At 39.3% G+C, this 19,297-nt stretch overlaps 1 protein-coding gene across 6 annotated transcripts in view; it reads left to right on the top strand.

Annotated features, from left to right (window-relative positions):
• The window catches only part of LOC143933949 (voltage-gated potassium channel KCNC1-like), a 222,705-nt gene that overhangs the window by 174,856 nt on the left and 28,552 nt on the right, over positions 1 to 19,297 (top strand). Inside the window, exons 5-6 of one of the 6 annotated variants that reach the window (XM_077457149.1) lie at positions 4,016 to 4,141; positions 13,594 to 18,754. The exons of 3 other annotated variants lie outside the window; for them this stretch is intronic. In XM_077457149.1, the coding sequence (XP_077313275.1) occupies positions 4,016 to 4,122 (107 nt within the window). In that variant the 3' untranslated portion in view covers positions 4,123 to 4,141; positions 13,594 to 18,754. Of the gene's footprint in view, positions 1 to 4,015; positions 4,142 to 13,593; positions 18,755 to 19,297 lie in introns of those variants that run through there. 2 more of the 6 variants (XM_077457148.1, XM_077457151.1) reach the window with 2 other exon arrangements.

Consider the following 19,297-nt stretch of genomic DNA (forward strand, 5'->3'; position numbering starts at 1 on the left):
GAGCAAAACCAAAACACACAGGTTTTAAAATAACATAATTCAACATTATATTGGATTTGGATTTGTTCACACAATGGATTAACCAAATCAGCTAGTATTTAGTACCACCTTTTATATCTCCTGACTGCTTAAAGCGGAGGTCCACCCTAAAATGGACCTCCGCTCATCTGATCCCTCCCCCCCTCCGGCGCCACAATCGGCACCTTTCAGGGGGGAGGGGGGTGCAGTTACCTGGATAATCCAGGTAACTGCACCCACTTCCGGGCTAGCTGCCTGCGGAACGAGCGTAGGTTACGCCCCCGTTCCGCAAGCGCCCGCCCCCTTCAGGAAGTGCCCCGCTGCCTGCTGGGAAACACACAGCTCCCAGAGGCAGCGGGGACCGTCCGGATTGCGCCGCGCGGCTCGCGCATGCGCAGTAGGGAACCGGGAAATGAAGCCGAAAGGCTCCATTTCCTGATTCCCATACCCAAGATGGCGGCGGGACCCGGCCGCCGAGCGAGCGATCGGCTTCGGGTGCCGACATCGCGGGCGCGCTGGACAGGTAAGTGTCACTATTTAAAAGTCAGCAGCTGCAGTATTTGTAGCTGCTGGCTTTTAAAAAAAAAAAAAAAAAAACGCGGAGTCCCGGTGGACTCCCGCTTTAAGGTAAAGCTGGAAAAAGTTTTCACTTACTCCCATCCACTGAGAGTGGTCACATATGTATCTCTCCAGCAACAGTTCTATTTTTATACAGATACCCCAGCTACTGGCAACACAGGCTTGTGTTGTATGGGAAGGGAAGGGGAGGGGGATAATTTATTCACAAAAAAAAAAAGAGAAAAATACAAATTATATCAGCCAGCCAAGTATTGCTTATAGTGCTTATTTCATCCCAAATTTCAGACCAATACATTTGTCCCAATGTGTGAACCATTATGTATTTAAGCTCTGCTTGTTTGTGTGCCTGTACATGGTGCATGTTTTTTTATATGTAGCTGTATGCAAATGGAAAGTATGTTTGTTTACTTGACACGGAGGTGCTCTATAGAAGTCAGTTTCCTCCAGATTTCCCGGTTTACTATACAAAAACCAATCAGAAGGTATCTTTCAAGGTTCTCAACACTTTTCAGGAAACCTAGCCTCCTTAAGGGTTTCTAGACAAAATTTGTATAAACAATCAGCTTACAGAACACTTGTGAAATTAAGCTGACAAATATAGTACTGCAAATTAGACACCTTGAACTGTCTGTGGCACCCTTGGATATCTGCCGGGGTGTCCCAGTAGCTTTGAACCCCATGGTGCTCTGATCAGTAGATTTTGGCTTAAGTTTCTGAAGTAGATAATGCCCACCTTCCTCTTCACTCCCTCGCTGCTTTAATGGAACACCTACTGACCAATTCTGAGATTCTGAGACTTGGGATTCAGCAGTAAAACTGATTTACATAGAAGAAAATCCTGGGTTTTAGGTCTCTTAGGAGGCTCATGCCTATTAAGGCATGCTCAGTCGCCTTCTGGGGGCCAACTTTGCAGCAGTATTAGCAATCTAATACAATTCATCTCACAAACAGGTATACTTTAATGTAAACAAATTTACAAACATTTGCTCATGTTTTAAAAAATCTGCCTACAGTTTTAATTTATATATATATATATATATATATATATATATATACATATTGCAGTTGTTTACTAAAGAGAGGAACTTAATTCCTCTATCGTCGTTATTATGTTGTCTCAGTTCAGTTCATGGACAGAGATTTGTCAACAGGATTAATATACGAAATGTGGAAAGTAAGCATATAAACCATTTAGGTTATGTGAAAAAAATTACCATCAGTCATATTTCACAATAATTACTTAAAAACATATAGTTGTTTGACAGTTTCCCTGATAAAAAATGTAATATGATTGGTTGCTATTAGTGGTAGCACTCTGTGCATCATCATTGCTCACTGCTCTGCTTTATTAAGTAAGGTCAGGTGAGCCAGGCCAGTTGGGCAGTTGAATTGATGGGACTCTTGCTTATTCTGATACTGGAAGGCTTTTAGTGTAGGCTCAGTTGAGCCAGGCCAACTGGGTAGTTCTATGGATGGGACTCCAACTTAATCTGATAATGAAAGGTTTTTAGTGTAAACTCAGTTGAACCAGGCAAACTAGGCAGTTATATAGATGGGACTTTTACTTATTTTGATAGATTTTTAGTGTACACCTGGTCCTCAGAAGAAATGTTCTATGACCAATTGGAGATTTACTTGATTACCATAAATGCTCTTTCCTTCACTGCATGTCCTCTAAAAATTCTTATCAGACCCACACTAGTCTGAATGATCATTTGTTTCCATATACAAATTAAGTTTCCTGATGCCTTAACATTCACTCAAAACTGCTATTTTATTTATAGGTGGAGTGTAATGGACTAATTTATCTTCTGACTTCTTACCTCTCTTAGTTTCTGCAGTGTCTCCATATTTCTTGGCTCTGCTCCCACATAACTGGGGTTTTTGGTGTTTCTGTCCAGTCTTAGGTGTTTTACTTCTGTCAAATTCTCTGTAATATAAAGAAATGTCCAATAAAAAGATACACACACATTGTGGCCATGGAAGGCATGCAGAACTGGGAAACCAAGCATGAAAATTTCACCATCAAAGTCTTGGAGAACTGTAATAAATCATTAGAGGTTTAATCTCCACCATCAACCCAACATGGAAATATCAGTTTTGTGTGAAATACTCAGTGTCTGTACCATTTTATCCTGTAACATACTTCTTAAGGAGTAAGGTTGCTGAAGTCATTTTTGGCCAAATGAAGAACTGAATTTGAACCCTGATGTTTTAGCTTTAAAGAAATGCCATTATATTAAAATCCGTTAGCAGATTATAATATATCCTGGGGACTTTGGCTTCAAGATCTCTTTACCTAGTCTATCTATCCCATGCAATGCTTATGGAGGTTTTCGGTTTTCTTGTTGGCTTTCACATCTCTCAGGCAGTGTGGAAAATGTGTCAGTAAGACCCCTAGGTTCCATGCCGTTAGAGGCAGGAGATGTTACAAATGTAGGTAACTTTATCACAATCCACCAATGTCCTGAGCCTAACCACCAAATAGGGAAATAGCTGACACAGCAGATCAGGTGTATCTCTTTTTGAATAAAATAATGTTTATTGATTATCTTAAACATATAAAATCAAAACCAATAATGTGTTTCAACCATACCTGGTCCTATGATTACAACGTGTTAACAGTTGTGGTTTTATCTGCTTGTGGTTCACAATAAACATTTTATTCAGGAAAAGGAACAACTGCTACAACAATCATGACATGTGTTACATGTAAAAAAAAAATCCTAAAATTTGAGACCCAAGAGATACAAGAACCAGTGGGTGATTTAGTCTCCAAGTATAAATGAAATATCAATTTTGGGAGAATAGATGGTTTAATTCCAAGATATAGTTAATTTCTACTCTGGAGGGTTTTCCTAACTTACAGCTTCACAAAAAATGTCAGGGCTCCCCTGATATATCAGGATTTCGCCTGTGCTTACCCACAGTTGAGTCCCCTCTACCCTGGCTTCATGCCGGCTGTTTGTGCCTCCCGCTACCTCCTGGACTCTGCATATAAATATATGTGTAAATTCACTAACAAGGTAACACTACTGCTCAACAAATAACTGACCTAGAGGTGACTTGGGGAAATCCTCTCTGCAAAAAAACTGAAATGGAAAGGTAATTTTAAATAAAATGATAATAAATGACACAATAGCTTTGTAGTAGTTGTGTAAGTTATAAAATTTTTAATGGAGGTGTATTTTTTCCTTCATATCTAATTTTATTAAAAGGATGTGATCCTGTGTATCCTAAAGGATTTTAACAGATAGAATGTAGCAGTCTTACGGAGGCTGACACACATGCTGGGAGGAGGGGGACAGGGCATCTTTTATGAAGTCATCTACATTAAAGCATTTCTTTTTTTTTTTGTTTGTTTATGTTCATTCTCATCCATGTTTCATTGTCATTGCCTGCGCCCTTCGCTCTTCAGCTGTCAACGCCTGCACTCCATCACCTCAGCACGACGACTGGTACAAACAAGACGTTGACCTCCTGCATGACCTCAATGCCAATGCAGCCACATGGATCAAGCAGTAGGATGCATGATGCCTTAGGGGTGAGTAGCATGAAGGGGAATGCCCTTTTCTCACCCTCCTGAATGACAAACCTGGCTCACTTCTGTTTCTGCAATGCACCAAATAACCTTTCCCATACTGCCTAGATCCATATTGACAGTGATTATTTGGCTGGGGATACCTAAAAGGTCAGTGCATCTAAGGGCTAGGGTATGTTAGTTATGGGTGCCCTTGGAGTCACTAAATTAGCAACCTGCCTCTTATATCACATGAGTTTAAAGCAAAATCTTTGCCTCAGCGCCTCAATTATCTTGCTGCAGAAGGAGTCATACCCCCCCAATGCATTCTGCACAAAATACAAAATAAACCAGGAAGAAGCAAGACCCCCATGTAAAGGCCATGGCAAGTGGACAGAGCTGAAAACTTGAGTGTAGAGATCTATCTCCATTGGAGACCCATTGGAGATATAGTGCTGGTGGGTTATTTAGCAGGCCAGCTTCTACCCAAAACTGAAATATCTGTTCTAGATGTACTGACCCTTAAAGGTGCTCTCAAAGACAAAGTAATTTTTTTTCACAGAAAGGCTGTTCAGTGTTTTACAACCATCAACCTATTAACTTTTACAAGATATATAAGAGCTGTGAGAATTCAAAACCCTTATGTGAAATCAGCCATGAGGAGGACTGGCTGTTACGTAATGTACAGCTGTAGGTACCCATAATAGAGATAAAAATAAAGCAATAGACACGAATAATAGCACCTCCCTAAATCAGTATTAGCATGGCTTTTTTTCAAATAAGGCATGGGGAGCCAAACAGCCCCGAGCTGAGGGCTTAACATTGCTGAAAAAGGCCTCTCTGTGGAAAGAGTGTAATTTGTTGGAGAGCCTCTTTAAACATGCATACATACTGTTAAAACAGATTATTTTATTGAAAGTGTCTGAAATCATAGTTATCTGTTTTCCTGCAGCAACATATCAGGTTCTCCCTTTAATTTTATAACTTGCCCTGAGCATCTGAATTGGGGAAATCTGACATTGTTTGCTATGGGCAACACAGTTCCTCATTTAGACACTTAATTATGAAGCCCCGAGTGGCACCAGCTGAGTATGGATCCAAACTTCATTTCCCTCATACTTCATTTACTAAGTTCTGGTTATCCAATGATCTGATGCTCAAAGGCAACATGTTAATAGTGCATGCTGAGCTGCTTAGGAACTGTTGTATATAGCAAGCCTTTGGATGCAATATAACTAGCTCAGATCATTCCTCAATAACCCTCTATGTTGGCAAGTTGTAGATGGAAACAGATGAAGTGCGGCACCATCTGTCTTCCTGATTCAAGTTACCATTGTACAATAGCCAAGGCACCATGTGATAATATCTAAACAACGCTCATTTGATATTATCGACTTGCTGTAATTGGCATATCTGAAGATCAACAATAAAATCCCAGGATTACCATATATCAATTTTAACAATGGTTAAACCATGTTGTTGTTAAGGTAAGAATAAATAAATGTATGTTATACACGGAAAGCGAAGGATAGGTTGAGATAGAGCCATATATCAACTTACTATATGGGGAATCTACCAAGCTAAGTAGCTACAAATAATGCAACAGATTTGTGCACTGTATAAAACAGCCACGGCCTCTAGGAGTCAATAATGAGTCATTAAGAAAGCACCTCTGAAGCCCTCGTTATTTCATGCAAAGTTTCTCTGTAACTAATTTCTGCATTTTCCACTGCACATATTTTACGTTCATTTGTTGATTTTGTGAAGAGTTAAAGTAAAACTATAGGTATTTTTTTTTTTTCATTTTGGATAGAGCAGGGGAGGGTTATAACCCCTGTCAGATTTTTTTCGCCACTTGTGTCCCATTGCAGAGATTTCACTTCACTTCCTGTCCCATAGCCAATCAAGAAGTGTGAAGAAATCCCTGCAAATTACCCTAAGGTCCCCAGAACTAGTGTCCCCTTTGGAAAATTTTCCCTCTATTACTTTTCTGGGGACAACCCAAGATTTGGGATTTTGTTTTACTTTTACTTTCACTTTCAATGTTAATGGTAAACAGAAGAAATAGAGAGGGCGAATCTGCTCAACAGGGGCACAGACAGCAATACAAACTGACAAGCATTACATAGTTACATAGTAGGTGAGGATGAAATTCCAATCCCTCTCCACTCTATCCAAAACTAAAAAAAAAGTTCTGCCTTTAGTTATACATTAAATCTAGCACCAGTTGCAAAGGTAGACAGATTTCTAATCATCTATCTTTCTTGGTAAAGAACCACTTCCTCTATAATAATGCTACATTTTTAAAGTTTGTTTGTTATGAATGATAAAAGGTCAGTTCACCCAAAACTGTATTTCTAGTAGATTTTGAATCAAACGCAGGCTTCTTAGTCTCAGGGTCTTTAGTGGAGAAAACTTGATACAGCAATTATGAAGCATTTTTACTTTTGCTAATTGATTATCATTCATACTACGTTACAAAAACTCAATTTAAGCACTGAGAGTCTCACAACCTTTGCAGCCAGAGGATTAAAGCACAACTCCAGCCAAAACTTGTAGTTTCTTTTGGATAGATCAAGAAAGGGTTGAACTGCTGTCAGCTTGTGCTCATTTGGGAACATTCTCTTCACTTTCTGTCTATTTGACAGGTGTCAAGCACAATAGGAAGTTAAGGATATTCCTTCAGTAAGGACACAGGCAGCAATGAACACATTTTCTATTACAACGAAGAAGGTTTCAGACCTATTATAGAATTTTATTGTAGCCTTTGTCCCCTTGATTGAAATGTAGCCTTAAGCCCCGTACACACGATTGGAAATCCCGCCAGCAAAAGTCCGATGAGAGCTTTTGGACGGATATTCCGACCCTGTGTATGCTCCATCGGACATTTGCTGGCGGAATTTCTGCCAGCAAAAGATTCAGAGCAGGTTCTCAATTTTTCGGTCGCAAAAAGTTCCGATCGGAAATTCTGATCGTCTGTAGCAATTCCTATGTGCAAAATTCCTATGCATGCTCGGAAACAATTTGAAGCATGCTCGGAAGCATTGAACTTCATTTTCTCAGCTCGTCGTAGTGTTGTACGTCACCGCATTATTGATGGTCGAAAGTTCCGAGAACTTTTGTGTGACCGTGTGTATGCAAGCCAAGCTTTTTCCGATGGAAAATCCGCTCGTGTGTATGGAGCATAACTTTCTGTTTTACTGACCTGTGGCAAACTGTACAGGAGAAGAAAAATTTCCTCTATGGAAAAAAACATAATGAGATTGTGATGTGAGCCTGTGCTTCTCCCCTCCAACGCAACAGGTTCACTCAAAAAAACCTGCCTTAGAAAAATGAATTTATTTGCTTTATGCTTGTTCCAGGTCTTTGTGTCCGAAGTATTGTGCCAGGCAACTTTTTTAGGAAGCTTTTTAGGAAGGAGGCCATAAGCGGCAGCCATCTCACATCTCTTATAAAAGATGTACTTTAGCTGCTATCCTTCAACCTACACATACTCATTGCTGTCCTCTACAATTCCAATGAGCCATCAAGAGTAAAGTGAAGAAGAGTTGTGTAAGCAGCAAGCTATGGGCTCTTTGTCTGCTGTCATGTGACAATCTCTAGGTGCTTCAACAACCTAGCATATATGAGGAAGGAGAGAAAGTAACATTCTTCTTATACATGGAAGTATCATGTATATGTCCCCCTGCTTCCATGCCAAACATAATGACAGTGAAGTTTGAAGGGTAGGGGAGTAGGTACAGCTGGAGAGGCTTTAAAGCACAACTTCACTTTAAGACTCTGTGTTGGCTAAAGGCATAGCCAAAAACTCTGTCTAAGATGATTTGCCATCCTCACAGCAGAATAAAAACTAAAACTTCCACAATTTCTAAACAACTTAAGAGAAATTATAAAGTGTAGAGGGAGATATTTAAATGAGCATAAGCTAACTTGTGTGTCCGAACAGTAAAACCCTGCTGCTTATCTGGTCATATGACCTAATGCTGCAAAAGTAATGCACTGGGGCTCTTCAGTCAATTTGAATAAAGACTCTGCTGACCTCTTTACCTACAGTGCAGAACTGGTGCAAGCCACATGATCTAAAACCAGGTTTAGGTCATGTATAGAGGAATTGGAAAGCTGCAGGATTTCCTTATCGTAGTGGACAGGTAATATTATTCTTATTTTAAAACATCTATCAATCCTCCCTTATGCCTTTCTAATTATTTAAAGTGGACCTAAACCTACAGTTGATAAGAATATAAGAATCCGTAGGCTAGCCATTCCCAACCAGGGTTCTGTGGAACCCTGGGGTACCTCAAGAAATTGTTAGGGGCCTCCTTGGATTGTAGTTATTTGACCTCCCTTTTGGTAGGGCCTGCATAGTTCCAGGGCATCATGACACCAGTGACCTATTTAGCTGTCTGTAAGGGTGGAACTCTAACCATTACTGTATGGGGGCATTCTTCCCATTGACCTCCAATGTAAAAGCATATTTTTCACTAACTCCAATGGGTTCCCTGAGACCTAAAAATTAGTTTAGGGGTTCCTTTAGGGTAAAAAGGCTGAGAAAGGCTGTGTATAGCTGAAATGTATGGATATGAATGAAATGGATAGACTAATCACTTAAAGCATAAGAACTCATGGGGTAAATATGTGGTACTAATATGTTACATTTTGCAGTAGGTTAGAGAGAAGTGTACTCAGCTGTACCCATGAACATTTAGAAAGAATCACATAACATGACTTATAAATAGTTGGTGCAGAAAGTTGGTTATTTCAAGTACTACACAGATGGCGTTATTATGTCTTGTTTACCAGTTTGAAGAGTGAGATGACTGTGTGATGCGCAAATGTTTCTGCACCGAGAAATCAGCTTTCAGACACCTTGAGATAGCATGGAACTCTTTTATCAATTAATTAATGAAACTAATCAATTGGCACGCACTCCTTTTTTATTCTGGGCAGATACTTTTTGTTGAGGCATAACAAAAAAGTGATGTTGCCCATAGCAACTAATTAATTGTTTGCAGCTCAAAATATAAAAAAATAAAAAAGAGAAAGAACAATTTTTGGTAGATGGTGTTATCTAAAATCACTTACTTTTTTCTTTACTATTTTGAGATCTTCAGTGGTGAAACTTCTACCCTTGAATTTCTGATTCTGCACACCTTACTCATGTTTGCTGGGCTGGTTCTTAAAAATGTGAAAACCTGAAAATAGAAAACAAACACAAAATTGTAGTCATTGCTTTTTAGTAATCAATCTGGATTCCCCTTTACATTTAACAAAAACGCTGCAACACGAGGCTGCATTAACGTAAAGAAATTAAATTTAAGTGTATGTAAAACCATGTTTATTTTTTGGGGGATATTGGGGGTGGGGAAGGGTTGGGTTTTTATTTCTCATAAAAGTGGTAAAATTAAAGAGCTCTGTTTTTTTTTTAAACAGGTAAAATCCTGGCTATATGTATTGTCACTTTGAAAACCTTTTCCTGGCTGCTCTTAGGGGCTGTTTCCAAGCCCTTAAAGAAGTATAATTGCAAATATAAAGAAAAAAGCACCAGATAGTGGTCAATATTTTTATGTGAAACCCCATTTGTTTTTATTAAACTTGATGCAAAGCTGGTCTAATGAACAATTACTTTCACTAACAGATGCGCCGCTGTCAACTCTGTATAAACTGTATGTAGCATCAGCTGCATACAGTATGTAGCATTGTGTTTCGACAAAAGTATATGGACTTCTCATCCCAGTCCTGGAACAAAATGGAATCAGGCTGAGGGATGCTCAGGCATTCACAAGAAGCTTTGTATTTGCTGAATGAATAAAATGTTTCCTCTGACTGGTGGAGAGGAAGGTGGATGATGCCAATCAGAGGAAGCCTTGTATTCATTCAGCAAATACAACGCTTCCTGTGTATGGCTAAGCAGCACTCAGCAAGACTCGATCTTGCTCCAGAAGTGGGATAGGTAGTTCCCATCCTGCTGTCCAAACAGAGCTGATGCTACATGCAGTTTATACACTGCTCCCAGATGATGCGTCTGTTAGTAAAGCAAATACTTTGGACCCTGTAGGAGCATGTAACATGTAACATGTGCCCCCCCGTGACAGCAGGTGGGGGGTTTCTCCCTGTACATGCAGTCACCTTTTAATGCTCCGCCCATACAACTGCGTCATTTATTCACAGATTCTTGTGAATGAATAAACTACAAGTATTGTCTTCCACTGCGGCAGACAGACTTGGGCTGGGGGGTGCTGATGAGCACCACTCTTATAGTCCAGTGACTTGTCCTCTCAAATAGAAAGCCTGTACAGAGGTACAGGCTGAAAGCTACAGGAAATGTCTGCAGGAGTTACAGCTGTGATTGGGGGTGCAGACCCCTGCAAGAAAAATTAACCACTTGCCAACCGGTTCTGGGAGGCTGTCATATGACATCATCCCCTGATCATGCCGCGACACTGCTAATCACAAATTGAGGTAAAGAGACAATTAGTGGCTCTTTACTATGTGAGCAGCTGTGTCCAATCCCAGCTGATAACAATGTAAACAGAAGCCAGCTATTGGCACTCCTTTCCTCATGCTGACAGCATAAGGAGAGGAGAAGAGAGCTGGTAACCAGCTTGTGTAAAATAAACATGAACACTGATAATCAGGGCACTGATTATTAGTGCCCTGATTATCAATGCAGTTCCAACAGTGCCAACTAGTGCTGCCAACCAGTGCCCACTAGTGCTGCCAATCAGTGCCCATAAGTACCTCCTCATCAGTGTCAGCTATCAGTGCTGCCTATCAGTGCTGCATATCAGTGCCAATCAGTGGCCATTAGTGCAGCCTCACCAGTGCCTCCTCATCAGTGATCACCAGTGCCACCCCATCAGTGCCCATTAAAGCCCATCAGTGCCCATCAGCGCAGCCTATCAGCACCCATCAGTGCAGCCTCATCAGTGCACATCAGTGAGGGAGAAAAATTACCTGCTTGCAAAATTTTATAACAAACTTTGAAAAAGTTTGTTTCTCTTTCAAATTTTTCATAATTAGTTTGTTTATTTAGCAAAAAATAAAAAACCCAATGGTAATTAAATACCACAAAAAGAAAGCTCTATTTGTGTGGAAAAAATTATAAAAATTTTGTTTGGGTACAGCGTTGCATGACTATCATTCAAAGTGTCACAGCACTGGAAGATGAAAATTGGCCTGGGCAGGAAGGGGGTAAAAGTGCCCAGTAGGCACGTGGTTAATTATTTTTTCTGTAAAGGTGAACTTAGCCTTTGTTTTAAGACTTAAAGTGGACCTTGCAGTAAAATGCAAGGTCCATTAAATTTTCTTGGACTTAATCAACCTACTAATAGTAGGTCATTTGTAAAGGGGGAAATCCCAGACAGTGTTTTTTACTGCCCAGACATTTCACTGCAAGGTCCGCTTTAAGTGGGCCAAGAACATAAGTTTAATTTATAGATCCCTAGTAAGTGTTCTCATGAAAGGGGAAAAAAAAATATTTTGATAGTGAACGTTGCAATAGGCTTCAGAAATAATTGAGTCAAATATTATACTGTACATATGTTCATGTTGCTATATTTTTTATTATGCTGGTCATCAAGCAGTTCAGAATTCAGTACAAATCAAACAAAATTCTAGCCATGCATGTCGAGCTAAAGATAACAATAATTTTTTAGCGGAAATCCAAACAAAAGTTTTTTTTTCCTACTTTTGGAAAGAATGGGGACGGGTTAGCAAATGTCTATTTTTTTTACTCTAGTATTTCTCCTAAATAGATTTTCCCTCCCTTCTTGTCCCAGAAACAGAAAAGGAAGTAAAATCTCCCCAGTTAGGGGAAACTCATTCTCTGAAAGTTGGCGCTAGAATTGGTGTCTTCATATTGGTGACAACTGCATAATTTTACATTTTCTCTCACTTTTTGTTATGATGACAGCGTTCATCAGGCCACCAAATAAGAGTAAATCTCCCCCAACTGGGTCAATAAAACCCCAAAAGATGTTTTAATCCATTACCTCTGTACCCAAAACAAAAAAAAATGGTTTTGGCTTGAGTTGAACTTTATACCTTTACTTTCGATGCTCCTTTGCTATGACACAGTGGTGAAAAAGTAGACTACCGCAAAGAAAACTGGGACTTTTTAAGCATTATTACTATACAAAAACTATATAAAAAAGTAACAAACGTTTTATTTACCAAAGTCCTTAAAAATAGTAAGTCATTCTGGTCCTTCATGGTCCAGGGAGAATGGAGCAATGTTGCTGAGTTTCGTATTTGGACTCACATCATCAGGGCCCACAGTTTTTTCCAGCATTTTTGGAAACCGCGATCTTGTTGTTTTCCACATCTTGTGGTTGTGTCATGTTTTTATGCCCAAGTGATTCTCCAATTTACTAAGGTCCTTGTGGGTCACACTGCTCCTCCTGTGGTTAGTTATGGCTTTCCTGAGTCCCAAGATGAGGATTGCTTTTTTGTGACTGATAGATTGTCTTGCATTCACATATTTGGAAGAATGTGCTCCTGCCCCGTAGGAAAAGTTTGAGATGCATCGGAAAAATTCCACATGTGCTACCACAATCAAAGTGGATGTACTGATTTGATATTCAGTCATGTCCAGGGTAATTGGAGTCAACACTTCTCGGTAATGTGATACTGTATGTCATAATGTCAGCCTGTTATTTTATTATGGTTTGAGGACTTTGTGTGAATAAAATATTATTGACTTTTTTCCATATTTTGTTGTAATAATGCCTGAAAAGTCAAAATTTTCTTTGAGGTAGTCAATTTGTCTAGCAGATATGGGGATTATGGCATTTATATTTAATATGTGAGCCACATTATGGTGTCACGTGAATGATGGTGAAAAGGTGTATACACAATGTAAGAGCAAAGCAAATGCCATTCTTGCCTTTTGATCGAGACCGTTCTCTCAATGGAATTCAAACTGGTCCTGGAAAAGATGCTTATTTGAAATTGTTGAGATTTGGATCTTAGATTGTCTGCTGATCACATAAACATGTATACATGTTTTGTTTATAGGATCCTGCAGGCCTATGTGGGTGGACATATCCAAAGTCTTTTACTGTCTGGCTATCATAAAAAAGAAAATCTAGAGATTACGTTATTGTGGCTGCTATGGGTTACTGTATTTCAGTTGTTTGCTGAGCTTTTATATAAGTAATGAACAAGCTGATTCAGTAAATTAGTGAAAGAGCAATGATAATGTACAGTAACCCATAACAACCAAGTGCATTTCAGGTTACCAAAGTCAGGTCAGTGAAAGGTGATTAGTTGCTATGGGTTGCTGCACTTTGCCCTTTGCCTTATTGAATAAGCTGCAAATGTTACCGAATACATAGTAAAATCAATTGTTTGATATAACCATAACATTAGAAAAAATCAGTATTTGTTCTACCCTTTGAAAATGTTGATATTTAGTTCATTTTTCATTCTTTATTCGTGTGTTTTGTGTGTGTGTTGTTTATTTTGTTTCTTCTTAGCTCTGATAAATCCCTGAAGCTGACTTAGCAGTGCCAGCATTCGAGGCAAGTCAGGTCCACCTACTGTAGCTAACAACACATGCTTTAAGTAGTCTATATTGGATATAGTGTGGTGACCTCTGTAATTAATAAAGAACGATAGTGGATCAGGTTGGTGGATACGTCATTACTGTGAGAAGTATGCATTCTTTCTGTGCTGTATATTCTGGAGATCAGAGCCTGACCAAAGAACAGTAAACTAGGGCACAAAGGAAGCACTGTTTTAGCAGACATCTAGTGGGTTTAACTGTCCCGTAAAATAAAAATAAAAGTCTTGTCACAGGTATCATTGGAATATGAAATGAAAGTACTGCACAAGCAGTCAGTGCCATACTCAGATTTCATTTGGTTAGTTTAAAAGGTCAATCCACCCAAAGCTGACATTTCAGGGTTGCAACTGATGCATGTGGGCTGAATCACATATCAGATAAATGTACCTTTCAAGCCTTCCCATTTGATCGGCCATCTCCACCTAACTGCCACATTTCATAGGAGAAGGTCTTGTGCTCCCTGTTAGAGTTATTAATCATATACATTATGGTGACCACAGTAATGGCAAAGAAACTCTTCCTCCAGTTACAGCAAAGGTACAGTTGGCAAATATGATGGGAAAATTTCAGTGCTTGGATTCGCCAAGCAAGTAAATTGGTCCAGCCTGCCAGTGGCTTCCTGCACCTAAGATATCAGCCTTGGGTGGACAAGCTCAACAATAGATGTTACCATTGACCATCTGGTTCTTTTAAATCCACTTTATTGGAGGGTTCACACAATCACATTTCTAAAATTTGCTGAATTGACCAACTAAAGATTTGTCTGTGTGGCCAACATTGGCAGGAGAAAGTTGCATGTGTCCACAGTAAAGAGATTTAAATCCTACAACCTTGATAATCCTCCTGCTACTGGGTCCATGTTTTGTTTGATTGTGTGCGTGTGCGCGTGTCCAGTACTTGTGCGTCTCTGCTACTCTGCTGCATGCCTGCTTCTTCTCCATGCTTATTGGCGAATGAGGTAGCACTAAGCAAATATGGCACAGAGACACCAAGGACTTGGGTTTGGCCCGCAGAAACTCTAGGATGCATGTATTTTTTATGCGCTTTCTCTGCCCTTCTTATGCCAAAAAAATGGGGCACCATGGTTTATTATATTTTGAGAATTACCCTGTTAGGTTGTCCTCACTTTTGCAGGCTTGTGGGACAGTCTAAGAGAAGCAGGCACAGTGTTGAATAGAAAAAAGTGACCTGAACTTTTACAAATTTGTAAAGGTACACGTTACACACAGATGAATCATCTGTATTGTGGGCTATGGTTGCTACATTTCAAACTACTGCCAACAAGAGACATTAAGAAGGTATGAGATGAATATTGCTAGTTACTTTGGAATTGAAAAAATAGTACAGAGATTGGCAATTCTTGACTGTTTCCTAGTTTCTCAGTTCACCAGGAAAGAGGTAACCTCTTTACACTTACTCAGGGCTGTTTAGTGAGTTAAAGCCTTGGCTGCAAAAAAAAAAAACATTTGGCATAATAAATCACCAGTGCACAAATTCCAAACTTGGTGGAACCATGGTCAAACTTAAATAACTAAGAACAGGTATGATTAAATAAAATATAGTTAGTTGGTACCGATCAGCCAACAAGATATTACACTGACAAGTGAATACTGTCAAGACACACCACCCATTTTTGCCAGATTTCTGGCTGATTTATGGCATTCAGATTACTACATCTCACCAGGGCTATTGGACGTTTAACTAAAAAGGTGTCTTTGGCAGCACCTACCCTGACAACCATTGGCTTATGTGTTATATCTCAGCTTATTTCAGAGAAGGTTCAATCAGTTCTTGCTTCTCCCAAAGTTAAGGAGGTGAGGGAAATAAATCACTAAACAGCTGACCTGTACGAGCAAATGCAGAGAGTTTAAATCTTTCTTGATAAACTTCTTAAACCTTCTCTGTGCCTCTTGTACAATACAAAGTGCATTTGCTCAGCATAACTAATTAGAATTTATATCTCATTGATCCTATTTCAGTGGACTTCAGACTGATCAATTTGTATGGGTTACTGCACTGTGTATTATCATTGCTCTCTAATCTACTTTTTTTTAAACGTGTCTCAGTTCTGTTGCATTTGGGCAATACGAAGGCAGCCAAAGTCAATGTTTAACAAATGAAAACTTCTCTAAAACACAATAATCTGTTTCTAAAGCATTTTTATGAGAAAGAATCATGATTTGGTTTACATGATTGGCATGAGGGATTGTATAGGACAACTGGGGCAGGTCTGCTAAGAAAATTTTGATCTGTTTAGTCTGTAGGGGCAATATATATTTAAAGTAAGTGCATCCACAGGGTTCTAAACATAAAATATAAAAAGAGGTAGTAACTTAATAGGATTATATAGTGTTTTTTTTTTATACCTTACTAATTTATATTTAGCAATTTTTTTTTCTGTTTAATAATTTGTATTGTCATCACAAGATAGAACATGGCAAGTCAATGCAACCTGAACAGGATATGCAGACCAATGATACAATAGTAGTTTGACAGGTAAACAGTATAATGCAAGAAAGAATGACCAGTATATGACATCAGGGCCTTTGCACCGTGTCAACTTGTATGCAATTAACACAGTAAAACTTTCTTTTTATTTTACACTTTAAAAATAATAAACATTAAAAATTAATTATTGCCCTTCAATTTTTATGTTGTAGGCTGCTTTCACACTGAGGTGCTTTACAGGTGCTATAGCGCTAGAAACAGCGCTTTTAAAGAGCCTCTCCTCTCACTCCAGTGTGAAAGCCTGAGTGCTTTCACACTGGAGCAGTGCCCTGGCAGAACGCCCTAAAAAAGTCCTGCGAGCCACATCTTTGAGGAGCTGTAGGAGCCGTGTATACACCACTCCTACAGCTCGCTTGCCCATTGAAATCAATGAGAAGTGCTGGCAAAGCTCCGCTACAGCAGCACTTTGTGGGTGCATTTAACCCTTTTTCGCCCATTAGCTGGGGTTAGAAGTGCCCTGCTAGCGGCCGAAAGGGCTGCAAAAACAATGGTAAAGCACCACTAAAAATAGCGTCTCTTTACCACCGATGGTCCTAACGCCCCAGTGTAAAAGTAGCCATACTGTAGCTACGACATAGGTGAAAGGAAATCCCATCAGCGTGACACTGATAGAAATAAAAAACCTTACTCTATGTAAAGAAAGGAAAAATTGTATTTGATAAACTTAAAGCTTTTTAAAAACAATATCCACACCCAGGTAAGGCAATCTGTACCATTTAGGGTAAACAAATAAATGTATAAATTAATAAAATAATAGGTTACTCTAAAATTCAGAGCATAATTAAAAGCTACAGATGAATATTACCAAAAGCTACTGTGTATCTGAACCCCAACAAAATCTGCAAAGGCTCACATGGTCCCCCAAAGCACTCCAGTGCAGGGACCTTTAAATTGCAAAATGTTATCAGCTTAAAGTAGTTGTAAAGCCCTACATATACCCAGTGAAGGGACTATCCTCAGGTGATACACTGAGATGAAACAAATCCTCCTACCTAAGTTGTACCTGTCTATCTGGAACAAAGCAGCAGACAGAAATTACACTTTGTGCTCTTATTTGAGACAAGTACACACCATAAGGGGATATTCTTTGCTCGTATTTCTGAGGTTTACAATTACTTTAATGTAAATCATTTTTTGTGTGTTATTTGCAAATGTATATAGTATGCACTGTATATGGCAGCAGCCATATTTGCTTAAACGGACTCTGCTTCCTGCTTACTAGTCCTGCAAAGTGACTGCTTTACTGATTTTCTCTACCAGTGCAAATCTATAAATCAGGTCTGACCTTACCAAAAGTAGGTAAGACTTTCAAAAGTAACCGATTCTATAGAAATGTAGAAGTCACTACAATTGTTCAAAGAATAACTTAAAGCAGGGGTCTCCAAACCTTTCAGTACGAGGGCCACATCGTATATTTCACAAATATTCAAGGGCTGGAAAAAAAATCACTTTTATAAATGAATGAGAGCCCCCTTACTTTAGAGTCCCTCCTTACATTAGGGTCCCCATCAGAGTTCCCACTTATATCAGGGTCTCCAGTGGATTCCGTCCTTACATCATGATCCCCTTCAGAGTCACCTCTTATATCATTACCCCCATCAGAGTCCCCATCAGAGTTCCCATAACATTAGAGTCCCCGTCAGAGTACCTCTTACATCAGGTCAAAGAAGAGACCATAGGCAGCCTCTGCTGATCTGAATACTCACTCTGTGCACAAGGATAGGCCACTCGCCTTAGCTGTGGGCTGTATAAGATCTTTTAGTAGGCTGGATATGGCCTGCAAGCCGTAGTTTGGAGACCCTTAACGTAAAGTGTGTCTTCACCTCCCACCCTCATGTTGTGGCCTAGTAGGCCAACAAATGAAATTCATAAAATAATTTGACTGTTTGATATATCTGTCTGAATTCAGATCCCACCCTGTGCCAGTAGCCATCTATATTTCCTATCAGTATGGCTGTGTTTAGGTAGTGGTAGCTCAAGAGAAGCCAGATGATCTTTGCCTCATAAATTAGGTTATAAAATTGCAAGGTGGCATAGATTAGGATTAAATTAGGTATTAAAGCAGTATTAAAACCAAACAAAAACATTTATTATATCGCAGTATACCAATTCTTAGATGTGATGGCTGACCTAGTTTTCTTTTTTAGGCTTTCTTTCTTCTATTTTCATCTGGTGATCCAGCCAGTAAGTCTGTTTTGTTTTCAGAAGCTCTCTTCCAGATGTATCAGTTTACAGGGATGAGACAATCCATGTAATACTGGCAGGGGAGTTTACAATGATCAGCTTTGATTTATTCATGTAAAACCTTTATCCTAAAAAGGAAAAAAAAACTGTTTGCTGTAACTGCTTATAAAGTGTGAGCTGGAGTTTGGCTTCAATTTGTTAGTGTATCTAAATCTGCTAGTCCATCTAACACTCCCCTCCCCCCAGGTTAACAATGCTGCTGTCCAAAGGTGCCCCCTGTGCTCCTTCATCCAGAGTGGAGGCACTCTAATACAGAAGGTGTGTTACTGGACAGATCACCAGGTGAAAACAGAGGGAAAAAAGCCTAGAAAAAGAAAACTAATGCAGCCACCACATCTAATGATCGGTAAGCTGCAATATATTACATTTTTGGTTTTGGGTTTAATACCGTCTTTAACTCCACCTTAAAGCCCAGTTGAAGTCTGATGCCTTTTTCTTCTTGTTATAGTCCTGTATCACTGAATGTTATGGTTTTTAACTGATATTTACTTGGAAATTCCTAAAAATACCCATTCCTTCCATATCAAACTATGTTCTTGCCATCCAACTTCAGAGCTTTATGTTAACACAGATAACGGCCACAACCCTCAACACTAGTGTTCTCACCAAGACTTGTTTTGCAGAAGCAGGAGAAGGGGGGAGCAGGGGTGTTTGACCTGGTCCATTGAATTATCAAGTGTGCTAGGTCAAACTATGGTAACTTTTTGGACTGTGTAGTCATATTTATCAGACTACACAACAGCTTTAACAGAGCAATGGAAGCAAGACTACGAAATTGAAGGCTATAAGAACAATTTCTATCCGACTAGATATCTATCTCTAGGACTTCAGTTGATCTATAAGCAGGAATTTTAATAAAAAAT

Source organism: Lithobates pipiens, unplaced genomic scaffold (genome assembly GCF_037356315.1).
Source record: "Lithobates pipiens isolate NorthernLeopardFrog02 unplaced genomic scaffold, aLitPip1_a1.2 Scaffold_27, whole genome shotgun sequence".
In the NCBI taxonomy this organism is placed as follows: domain Eukaryota; kingdom Metazoa; phylum Chordata; class Amphibia; order Anura; family Ranidae; genus Lithobates; species Lithobates pipiens.